The sequence below is a fragment of the Lissotriton vulgaris genome, chromosome 6, assembly GCF_964263255.1.
Source record: "Lissotriton vulgaris chromosome 6, aLisVul1.2, whole genome shotgun sequence".
Classification (NCBI taxonomy): Eukaryota; Metazoa; Chordata; class Amphibia; order Caudata; family Salamandridae; genus Lissotriton; species Lissotriton vulgaris.
The window spans coordinates 1,864,555,176-1,864,568,213 of NC_141694.1; the positions used below are offsets into that span (position 1 = coordinate 1,864,555,176).

The following is a 13,038-nucleotide window of genomic DNA, read 5'->3' on the forward strand; positions in this document are numbered from 1 at the left end:
TGGTGCCATAATTCTGTATGCCGAACGCCGGAAGCGGAGCGGCATGCAACAAGCTGAATGCCGAGATCCTGCGCCCATCTGATGCGGAGTATCGTCAAGCCTGAGGCAGTGTGGGTTAGGCTGGCTCTGCTGTGATTGGCATTCCTGGGTGCGGTGCACGACTCATGCCGCTGCCACTGGAGAGATCCGCAGGGCAGCGACTCGGAAGATCTGGTAAGTCGGGTCCGTGATTGCTGTATTGCCTCCACTCCCCTGCTTTACCGGTCTGCTGCGGCGGCTGGGCTTGCTGCTCCATCACCCGCGGGTATGTTCCTGTGAGCCGGTGGGGGAACTGGGCCCTCCGGTCTCGGCCACAGGGGGTTGGGCACTGGCCTGATGCTGCGGCGGCCGTGGAGGTTGCAGGTGTGTGCACGGCGGCCACCCAAGGCACGGCAACAGCCTCATGTGCCCGCAATAAACCCCAGGGGCACCAGAAGAAACAACGTGGCTGGAATTGCTGTAATGATGATAGACGCACCGGCAACACGCAACTGCAGCAACTCTGCCTAGGGTGGTTAATAGAGAAGTTTGGCACTGTGTGGCCTCCTTTTAAAAGTCTGTGATTGCACCATTTGAGCCTCGCATGTGCTATGGCTCCCTCTCTCCGCTGTTGCAGCTTCAATAGCACCAAGGCTCAGAGCCATTTTCTTCTGTTTGAACTGTGGGCCTGCGCTCTCTCCTGGCCTTTGCTTCTGCAGCGCCCTGTTCCCTCATGCTTTCTGGGTACCTGAGGCCTGCACACCTAGGCGCTCTCACCACTGACTTTGGCCTCCTATTTACTGCCTGGTTCTGCCCCCCTCTTTCGTTCCGCTGCTCCCCTTTCAAGGTCTGGGGTGCAGGGCCCCCAAAAAGTGAACCTTGCCCTTTGAACCAGTGAACGACAACATGGCGTTGCACAGTGCAGACATGGCTGAGAGGTGTCTCGCCACTGCGCCGCCTGGCACGAGAACGTGGCCTGATTGAATGGCAGGGGTCTAAACTGTCATTCTATCCAGACTTCACTCCAATGGTGAAAGAAGCCCGACGTAAGGTATTGGGGGTAAAGGCTACGTTGCGGAATCTTGGACTCAAATACGGCATGCTATACCCCGCGAGACTGAAGGTGGAAGTGGGAGGCAGATCGCGAATATTTGATTCTCCTAGAGAGGCCCAGGAATTTTGCCACACGCACAAGTTGCGGGCCTCACAGTACTCGGTGGGAAGTGCGCTTGCTTCCCCACATCACAGTGGATTGGACACCAGTGCAGACCTATTTTTGAACGCTGGCAGTGAGTGAGCGTACTTCACATCACCATAAGTGGTTCGCATTGTCTAATTGGGAAATTTGTTGATTGATTTGATATTTTTCACTGTTGAAGCATTAGGCCGGCTGTATCCTGGGCTGCCACCCCCTCTGGTTTATCCGTACAATAGGTTCTTACCTCTTGAGGACCACTCATTGATCCTCAACTAGTTGCCCGCCAATCGCTATGATTCCCGAGTATGTTATTTTGTCAGGAGTGGGCCACCTTGGGGCTGGTAGGTGGCTGGGTGGGGCGTGGGGGGTTTTGGGGAAGATTGCACACCACGAATGTTCTAATTTACACTTTGTTTGCACCTTGCTTACTGCGTTAATGTTGTATTGCAGCCATGGCAGGACTATGTTCTCACGAGTTCACAATGTCTCGATTAGGTAATGTGCAGTGGCCTTCTGCCCATACCCTTATTACCTTGAATGTCCTGGGCCTTAATAATACCCATAAATGACATTAGGTGATCCACTACCTCCTTCGACACAGGGTTGACATAATATACTTGCAAGAGACACATCTCCCCCCCCCCTGTTTCGGCTCAATTCTGCACCCGCTGGGGCACACACAGATATTTTGCCAATTATAGTAATTATGCCAGAGGCACTGCTATACTAATACACAAGAGGATCCCCTTCACTCTTACTGCCGTGACCCTTGACCCAGTTGGTAGATTTGTGATTGTCACGGGGACTTTGTACGGCCATAAATTTACCCTGTTCAATATCTATGCTCCTAACATCGATGACCAAGATTTCTTTCACGACCTGGATGCCCGAATTGCGAAACATGATCCTCAGGCGCTACTTCTCGTGAGGGACCTAAATTTATTGATAGACCCGTCGCTGGGTAGTTCATCAAATGCATCAGACACTAAATACAAACGAGGCATGCCCTTATGGCCCTTCACCCATTTCCCTGGCCCACACGGCACGTGGACTAGGATAGATTACTGGCTCCTCTTGTAGGAGAGTAGGGTCTGCTTCCTATGGTCACCCCCACTTTTTGCTGTGATATTCTGGTTTTTCGACTTTAGTATGGCTGTGGGCCTGCTAAATCAGACCCACAGCCCAGCTATTCTCTCTCTAAATTGATACCATGTACTTTAGGTACATACCACATTGGCTATTGAGTCACCTTTGTGAGCCCCTGTATAGTGTACCATAGGTATCCAGGGCATATGTGCATCCAAGGCCTACCAGGGGCTGCAGCATGTATTATGCCAGCCCTGGCTGGCCATCTAAACTTATACCACAGGCTGATCACTCAGCTTGGGTAAGGTGGTGTAAGCACCAATAACGTAGATATAGTATATCTATATCTACCTTATATATAAACATTTAGTAACATATAAGTCACTCCTATGGCAGACCTTATCGATCCTGGAGGCAGAGTGCTTGGTTTTGTGTTAGAGGGGGCCCTTGCATGAGCTGAGCCCCTCTGCAGCTTTCAGAACCATCTCCTTATAGCTGTTTTATGATATAGCCATACCATATACTCTTAAGTGCATTATAATCCTCACAGTTAATGCTAACTTTGGTTTGGCTTTATCAAAACATGTTGTGTAAAGTGTCAAACACTTTGGAATACTACCCCCCACCAGTTCTGGTGGCAGGGGTAGCATTCCACCCTTCTAGAGGGGAAGACATGTAGTTACTGCTTTACCCAGTTAAAGTTAAACAGAGCCCCAGCATCACAAAATGGATGCTGCTGCCACAGACACAAGTCTGACCTCCTGCTGCTGGACGAAACTCTGGCAGGGGAGGCCTGGACAGTAGGTTTCCTGTCCAGGGAGGTGCCAGCACCTCCCCAGACAGGCTGATGTTTATTGGGGGGCAGGGAGGGCTGCATCAGCAGATGCTTTTTGAGGCACCGCCTGGGGCACACAAGGTGCTCCATGCATAGCCTGGTTCAAACCAGTTGCTGTCGCACTGCAGCCCCGGTCTGGCATGAATCTGGACAAAGGGAAAGTGGTTTAACCACACCCTTTCCAGGTCCACCCATTGGAGGAACCTAGCAAGTAATCCAGCCCATTTTCTTAGCATAAGTATAGGAGCAGTGTCCCCAGGACTTTAGATTATCCTGGAACGAAACTCTGATACAGAACTCTTGGACCTTCAACGTTCTATTCTGACTAAAAGACTGAAGATATCTCCCTGGTGGTCAAGGAGTGACCACCCTGTGCAAACAGGCACCATCAGTAACTAGCTGGTCTGCTTTGTTGACACTCCTGCCAGAACCCGGAGACTCAGTGATACAGAATCTGAACTTCCAGACTTCTCTTACTCCAACCCACATCCACAGCAAAGCTGAGACCCGTGGCGCACACCAGAGACGTGGGACCGGACACCCTAAACATCCTGCATTTTGCAAACTGCATCAACTCCTGATGTAACTCGAAGTTGTGCATTGGGGTACGAGAAGCCCCAGACCAGAGCACCATTTGCACTGAAGCTTAGCCCTCCACACTCCACGAGAGCCACTTGGGGTCTGCTCTTGCATTTCAGCTCGACGCGTCTTCCCGGTTGTAGCCTATTGGCTAGTTAGCCCTCTGAAGACTTTCTTTTGAATCCAAACTGCTTTCTTGTTTTCTCCAGGCTTGCCCCAGCTTCCCTGCAAAGGAGAAGCTCCACAGACCTTGCTGGTCTGCACCAAAGCCAATGTTCACTTCCTGCATGGGTTGCGTTTGCCAAGGCTTGTTGGGTTCAATACGGATACCGACACCGCAATCAACTAGATCTTTCATGGTACAGCTCGAATCCAGCTCCTGGTCATCGTCGACACCTCCTGGTCTTGTGGCTGCAGAGACAAGCTTTACCTCTTCACTTGAGATCATCGTGACATCGCCTGGTTCCTTCCTGGTACCTTCCTGGTCACTGGCTAGTGACCCAGACTCTGTCCCCTCTGCTTTCAGGTTCTTCAGTTCTTCGATCCACCCTTGGATCCACCCGGACACTCTTCATCTGGCCGCCTGCAGCACTTCTTTGCAGATCTCCATTGAAAGCATCAACGAAACTCGACACCAAAAGGCACCTATGCACCCAGCCTCCCTGGGTGAGGTAACAAGAGTACTCTGGTGCTCCCATGGGTCTTGACTCTTGAAGTGTCCTAGTCTAAATGGGTTTTTTCGTAGTCCATCTGGAAGTGCCCTTAAACAGTAACTTTGTAACTCTTACGTTCTCCATTATAAGTCATTGGTAACTCGCGACTGTGTTTAGACACTGCACGCGTCTCCAGTGAGTCTCCTACTTCCTAACCTTTGGCTGTCTAGTGTAGCCCCAGCGATTTCCTAGGCCCTAAGCCTACCTTCTATTTCTGTTGTGGTTCTTATACCACTTTCTTAGTATATGGTTTGTGAGGCCCCTAGGCATAACTGTATTTGTGCAACTTATTGTATGCTAATTAACCCCTTCGATGCTGATGACGAGCTCAGCTCGTCATCAGCCACGGTGGTCGTGTGCTGATGACGAGCTGAGCTCATCATGAATATATGGAAACAAGAGTTTTCCAGCACAGGGGAAAAATTACCACAGCAGCCAAGGTGTTAAGTAACTTGTGATGTATTTTTACCTCTGACCTCATAAAGAGTGCATAGGGGTTGTGTTAGAAATCAATACATTTGATATATACCTTGTGTGGTGTCCTTTCATTTGGTATTCAAGGGAATATTATTGGTAAAACAACTGGCTTCACATGCTCTCTGAAGTTTTAGGCTAAGACGGCTGGTCCATGCTACCACTAGGATAGTTTGTCTATATGGTTAACTTTACAACCACTATCAATAAGGGTCAATTAGACTGGTGCAAGGTGCCCACTAGAATAGTGGACATCATATGCTAGGCTAACTTCTCACACCTCTCTCCCCACGTCGTGGGCTGGTACAGTTCCCTATCCACACTCCCCAACGTGTACTAGGGCCACTCCCCGGTTACCCTGCACTTATTGCTCCCACGTCCGTGATCGAGGACTATTTCGAAATAAACACTGGCTCGGTGGACACAGCAGCTGTTCTGTGGGAGGGTTTCAAGGCAGTCATTAGGGGAGTATGTATATCCAAACAAGCCGAAGTACTCTGTGATCTCCGTAACACTTTGGCCCGCATTGAGCAAGACATTTCTAGGCTTGACGTGCATCTCGCCTCCCTTCCTAATCCACACGACCAGGCGGCATGGCTCGCCCTCCTGATGGAGCACAGGGACACAGCAGAAAGGGAGATACTGTATATTGGGGAGTACCAGGCAGTGGGTAGGTATGGCAAGGGTGAACATCCTGGCACAGTCTTGCACAAATGCTGAAACCATCCTACAGCCATTCCTACATTACTGAGCTACACTCTGCTTCCGGGGCATGCTGTCCACCACATCGGCCATTAGGGATGAGTTCCTGGACTATTACACCACATTATACAACTCACGTGCTGACTCGGACGGCGCTGCCCAGACTGCCTCTTTAGAAGAGATTGCACTGGTGTTCCTGGAAAAGTACATGCTCGACTTTTTGGCTGAGCCCATATCAGTCACAGATGTAGAACCCTGCCAAGTTCCTCTGCCCCAGGGCTGGCTGGCCTCACTGGAAATTTAAGGACATATTGGCCCCTCAGTTAATCGAGGTCTACACGTAGGCACTAGAGAAGCAAATTTTCCCTCCTACATTGTGGAAAGCCGTAATCATACTTCTTCCAAAACCCGGCAAAGACCACAAACAATGCGGTTCCTATTAACCGCTGTCCCTCCTAAATCTGGACTATAAAATCCTAACCATAGTACTACCTAATAAACTCCTGCAACTAATGGAATACATAATTTCTCAGATGCAGTCTGGTTTCGTTCCCCGGCGATCCACATCCCTGAACCTCCGCACGTTGTTTGCCGTTCTGCACAGAATACAGTCTGAGGTCCCTGCGGTGCGGTGTTATTGGATGCCGAAAAGGCATTCGATTCTTTTGAGTGGCCTTTCCTGATGGAGGTGATGCAATGCATGGGTCTACCTTATAGCTTCATCTCCACGGTTTCCTTGTTATATAGTCAGCCATCGGCACGTCTTCGGCTAAACGGCACCCTTTCCTGGCCATTCCGGCTGCACCGTGGGCTGTCCCCGCTTTTGTTTATCCTATCCATGGAACCCCTGGTCAGACATCTCCAGGAACGTCATCTTCATAGGGGGCTACAGTTTAATACTGGTCCCCTACTCGCCTCTCTATACGCCGATGATACTATCCTTTACGTCCCTGAGCCACGCATCAACCTGTCCTCTCTTATCCGGGAGATCATCCGCTTTGGACGGATTTTAGGACTCGGTATCAATTGGCACACATCAATAATATTCCCACTCACAACATGCACTACCCAATGGGAATGGGAATTTCCCCTGGAATGGTGCCAGGATTTAGTAAAGTATCTTGGTATACATATCCATTTAGACACCACTCAAATCATTTGCTTGAATTATGGACAGACTTTCCAAAATCTGGAGGACCAGGTCGAGCGTTGGCTCCTATTGCCCCTGTCGCTGGCTGGACGGGTGGCCATTCTGAAGATGGTAGTACTTCCCAAATTTTTATACCTTTTTATTAACATCCCGATCCCCCTATCTGATGGTTTCTTCCGCACCTTGCAGACACTCATGGTCAGGCTGGTATGGGGTGGGAAGAGGCCACGAGTTCGCTGGACTGCATTGACGCTGCCATACGAAAGGTACAGGTTCAATGTGCAGGACTTCCATCTTTATTACGTTGCAGCACAGTGTCACTATGCGTTTGCTTGGTTTCACCCTGATGTGCGCATACCCTTCCTGAAACCAGAGGCTGACCTGGTACTCCCTGACAGATTATGCGAGATGCTTCCTACTGGCTTTCCGCACGACAAACACGACATACAGGCAATGTCCACACCTGCATGGGCGTGGAGTAAGCTGAACAAGCGTACGGCGCCCAACACTTATACTCCTCTGCACTGCCCTTACCCAACGCTAGATGGTACCCCATCACAGGGGAGAGACTGGTACAGAACAAGTTGTCTACGCTGGATGTTACAAAAGTGGGTGATCTGTTCTCAGGGGGCCATGTGTTCTCACTAGACGAGGATACCCAGTTCACTGATTGTAACTTCATGATGAGATCCCTGTTGTGCTGCATTAAGTCTACGCTGCGTGCTGCTTTCCCCACATACCCGACTGAGCATGACTCTTTCCCTCCACTTACACTTGTGTTTGAGTCCGCCGGCAGTACGCACCTTATCTCCAAAATGTACAAGGCTTGCACCGAAATGCTGCTATCGGACGACTCCATCCTCAGACAGGACTGGGAGGCGGACACGGGTTGCACCATCACGGACGAGCAGTGGGCCAAGTGATGCGTGGCCACCAAACATAATTCTCACTCACAACTGTTGCATTTAAAATTTCTCCACTGCGCTTATTTTACCCCAGCTTTGGCACACAGGATAGACGCTGAACGACCACACACTTGCATGAAATGTTGCTGACTTCATACATCTTGCATGGTCATGCCCACACTTGAAATCCTATTGGTCAGAGGTGCATGTGACCTTGGGGAAGATAGTAGGACTGCCAGTTGTCCCCATTCCTGAGATTGCCGTATTAGGGTACACTATACAGATTCCTAAGAAAGTCAGGAAGCTTGCATCATTGGGGCTGCTATTGGCTATACTGGAGGTGGCCTTACACTGGGGCAGGAAGTCTACTCCTAAGCTGCAGGATTGGCTGGGAAGCCTGGCACACTGCAACACCAACACTGAAATATACGCTGGTCTCATGCCGGCTAGATTGCTACCGCGTGACATTTGGGGGTCGTTGAGGTCCTACTTTGAGAGTGAAGGGAGGGCCTCTGCTTCACAGGTGGATGCTGGGGTGGTGCCAAAGGGGGTGGGCTAATGGGGATGTCTTCCTTTATTTGTGATATGACTTTCATTTCAGTCTCGGGAGGCTTGCTTCTGCCCTGTTCTATCACTGCATATGGGAGATGCCGCTAGTCGAATTCCTTATTCTGTAACGGGAGACGTAGGGTGGGGAGCGGAAGGTGGGGCTGGAATTCCTCAATGCTGGTATGGACGGTGACATTGAGTATTTTAACGCACGTCACTGTATATGTACCTCGCAGGCATGATTTGATTGACATGTCGGATGGCTGTTTTTAATGCAATGTGACGATTATTCTATAACTGTAAAATAAAGTGTTAGAAAAAAATAAAAAACAGCATCCTAACTTAACTTTCCAACTGGTGGTCACCCCAGAAGACCTTCCTCCCCAAGCCTGCAGTGTGTTTGCAAACAGGAGAATCCCCATTGAAAGTAACAGGGCAGCCGAAGACAAAACAGCACCCTGCACCTGGCTGCCTAGTGCCGCTGAGGGTGTACTTTTCTGCTAACTTGAACCCCCATTTGCCTTGAGCCCAAATCCAGGAGCTTTGCTCTCACAACCTAATGGCCTGCTTCTAAGCAGCCACCAACCGGAGGCCACCTATCCTCTATTGGATAACATTGGGTCTCAGCACTCTGCACCCGGCTGCCCTAGTGCCACCAAGGGTGTAACAAGAGTGCATCCTTGACCCTGGGAGACCCCTGAGTCTAACCCCAGAAAACCATCTCCCACAACAAAGTACTTACCTATTAACCGGTAATTCTATTTCCTGCCATAGGATAACATTGACAAACCAAAGTATATATACATCTGCAATTCAAACTGCATTAGTACTGCAACGTACAAGTCACATACATGTGCCAGGCTTGCTTGGTTCTAGGAAATAAAATAACTAAAAGAATATTTTTATACAAAAGCAAATTGATATGAATTTAGTCTTTAAGTGTGTGAGAATCATTTGCTGGTTGAGTGTGTACAGCAAATGTCTAACATTATCCTCTGATGAAGGCTTGCAGCTCGCCCACACTACCACAAATAGAGAGTAAGGAGCTATCTACCTTAACCTCTGCCTACCTTTGGGTTCCACACCATACCTCATTTTGGTATATGATATACAGAGCCTGCTTCCTACAGCTTGTCTACCTCCCATCTCTTTTAGCCACTGCAAATCATTGTCCGGCCAATTAATTGCAACAAACATTACCTTCGCACAACAGGCTAACAGAAAATAATATTTAACTAGAACACAGCGAATCTTGAAATAACGCATGGCACATATAAGTAATGATTAACCCCTTAAGTGCTGCTGACGGCCAATGGTGGTCAGCAGCGCTACCTCCCCAGTGCTGCGCACGACCATTGAACGTCCATTCAGCACTAGTTCTAATGGACAGCGCAGCACTGGGGAGAAATGTTTACACGCAGCTAAGGTGTTAAAGTGGCAAGTTGACATTTTATTAAGTGCAAATAAATGATGACTTTGGATCACCACAAGCATAAGAATGTTTTCCACACATACGGTGCTCTTAACAACTGACCTGTCTCTAAGTTCACTAGAATACGCATTCAGGCCTTCAGACAGGAATTGGAAGCATAACAAGGGAACCTTTCTATATACACAAGTAACGATCTTTCTGGACTTCTTTTTGGTGCGCCCCCACAAAGAATCAAACAAAGTACCTTTTGATCTGGAAAGCACAGCGACGTCAAACAGCAGCTGACGTCGGGGTTGGCAGCACAAAACGTCAACGACTAATTTTGGAACTGGATTTTAGGTGCGGCACCGTAGGGTTCGCTGCTACAATCTCTCTGATCATAACAAGGGAGCAGCTTCATCTCTAGTCAAAAGAGAAGGAGGTTAAAAAGCTGTAGATGATATACCTTGTTTTATGTCAAGCTTAAAATGCAGCACATGCGATCAGCCCTTTCCAATGCAAGTATTGTCCTAGACCTGTGGATAATGAATCCTGATGGAGAGTAGTAGATGCCTAGCACACTCTTCTCTTCCTGAGTAAATGCAGTCTTTCTTTAATATCTATGTATCTGAGGAGTTTAAGAAAAGTGATACTATGTGTAAAATGTTATGTGTAACAAAAGCCTGTCATGTTTTACACCTGCATTGTGTCATTTTATCAAATGAATCAAAACATCTCTAAAAGTATTTCAGATTGTCAATTTCTTATTAGTTTGGTATCTTGGCTCAACGGATGCCTTAGAGGGGCTGTGTTTCTGATTCATAATGGTAACAATGTTTGTGATGTGTTTCGTACACAGATCACCCGGGAAGTTGCCCCAACATGTTGGCCAAGTGCAAGCCCCCGCTGCCTCCCCCAATGTGCCAGAGCGACGAGGGCTGCCCGAAGAGCCAGAAGTGCTGCGACCTCTGCGGGAAGAAATGTCTGGAGGCTGAGCAAGGTAGAGTGTCCTCCACATCCTATCTTCAGGGGGGGTCAGGACTGAGTCTGCCACAAAGCCTCTCTCATTCCTTTGCTGCACCCAACCTTTAATATTTCCATGCCTTTGGTAATTGCGGTTTTTACAGTAACGAAATACTATCACTTAGAGATTACCGTGGCTGAGAGAATTTCACTACAGACCAACTTTAGTTTATTAATTTGTTCAGTAGTGACAGTGGCAATCTTTGGATATTCTACTTAAGTCTCTTCAATTGAACAGCAAGTTTTTGTTCACTGGCTGCAGAGGGACGATTTTCCTTTTTTAAATCTATGACATCATCTGTAGACTTTGGACAGTTTCCTGATTTGAGGTTGAAAATCTACCAATGAAGCTGAGGGGTGTGTTATCAGCTGGTGTACTTCCCGTTACTCCCACCTGCAGTTATGGAGAGTTCTTAAAATCTCATAAGGTCCCTGCATGCAGTGGTGTAGCTCGACCTTGTGCCGCTCATGGCGGAGCCTCCGTTTGCAGCCTGTGGCTGCATGTAAGAGTAGGGGATGCTGGTGATTCCTGCAACAAAACTCATGCTGCCCGGGACGGACAGCCCCCTCCACTGCTACGCCACTGCCTGTATGCCATTCTGTGTTTATGTCCCCACAGAGCTTCTCTTCTTGGTTTTTGTGTCACTCTGTAAAACCCACACTGTCCTGATCATCTGCGGGGGCGGAGATGGCGAGGGGCTCACTGCAGTGTATGATCATCGGTGGGGGTTGAAAAGGTGGGGGTTCACTGCAGCATTATTGGCATACTCTCTTTTTCTAAATGGCATGCTAGCTGTCACTAAGGACATAGGGCAAGGCTTGCTATTGCAGCATGCACACATTTTGTTTGCGTGCACATATCTATACTACTATTATAAAGAGAGAACTGTGTCCTTTGAGCCAGGTAAACTCGAAAAGTACACAATCAATCGCAACACCCAACACAGCGTTGGAAAGGGGGTGTCCTGTAGATGGACATAGGCTATTACAAATATAAAAATAAACGTTATTTAAAAAATAAACAAAAAAAAAGTAGTCCCTAAGAAGTAGAGCCGGCCGTGTGAGCAAACAACATGGACGTGCGTGCTGACATCATCTAGCGCGGGGAGGAGCAGCGGACAACAGCGGTGAAGTCGGGCTGAGATAGAAGTGCGGGGAGGAGCGGAGCGTGTGCGGCTGACTGAAGCAATGGGAGGAGGCGGAACGAGGAGCGGTGAAGTCGGGCTGAGGTAGGTGAAACGCGGGAGCGTTGGGAGGAGGCGGAACGTGTGCGGCTCAGTGAAGTGCTGGGAGTAGGCGGAACGTATGCGGCTAAGTGAAGCGCGAGGAGGAGTGGCCCGTTAGCGCGGGGAGGAGCGGTGAACTGTGTGCGGATGATTGGGGGCCATGAAGGTGGCGGTTCGGCTGATTGGGGGCTCTGAAGGTGGTGGTTGTGCTCCAGGGGACCCCCGAACAACGTCAGGACGGCCTGCGGCCCTGAAGCAGCCTTTTGCCCCTGGACAACGTCGGGACGGGCTGCTAGTATTTTCTATAAGCTATTTTTTTACTGTCCTGGGTGTAGTCTATATGCACTAAGCTGAAAACTGCTGCCGCTGATGTGCACACCCCAACACAGAGAAAGAGCCAGCAACTCTGTGGTTGCACCTGGAGCTGGCATAAGTGTCCCACTATCTACCGCTCTGGAACAAGTAAATATGAGATGCTGTTGCCATATACTTGGCAGGATAATAATATCTGTTCTCTTAATCATCTAGTAATCCATATTACATCAGCCTCCCTTAAGTAGGGGTAAATTAAATGAGCAGTGTAGGTTTATGTTCTTTGTAAACACTGAATATTCTGTATGTGCTATTTATACCAGGTTACACAGTGATCATCCTTTTGGTGAGTACTGTGTTGTGGTATCAATGTGTTCCAAAGCAGAAGTGTGCTTTTACAGAACAATGACCCACATGGCAGTCCCTGTTACCGAAAATGATCGACTGTCTCCTTGGCCTAAATAGGGTAGAATTACCTCACAATGACTTGGTGGCTCATTGGCTGACGGACTGCGGGTGACAGACTCCCACCAGCAGAGCGGACTAAGGCTTCGCCTGTAGAAAACCCAGAGTTTGGCAGAGCACAGACTTCCTTCATTTTATGACAGATAAACAGTTTCCACACACTAAATGATTCCCCCTCTGTATACATGCAGCTGGAATAGGACAACTTATGTAACATAGTGTCTTCTCCTTTAGGATTGTCTCATCATGTACATACCAATTACATACATTTTGTCCCAACCACACAACATAACGGTTTTACACAGATGACCTTTTACCTAGTTGCTTACTTCTGTCCCTTCAACACCAGTCTCTCGGTACCCTATCTTAATCCCTGTACCTGACATACATAA

At 48.6% G+C, this 13,038-nt stretch overlaps 1 protein-coding gene across 1 annotated transcript in view; it reads left to right on the plus strand.

The window, feature by feature from the left end:
* LOC147709686 (uncharacterized) overlaps positions 1-13,038 on the plus strand; it is an 83,807-nt gene that overhangs the window by 2,944 nt on the left and 67,825 nt on the right. The window contains exon 2 of the mRNA XM_086926071.1: positions 10,480-10,620. Coding sequence (XP_086782197.1) covers positions 10,480-10,620 — 141 coding nt within the window. The remainder of the gene's footprint in view (positions 1-10,479; positions 10,621-13,038) is intronic.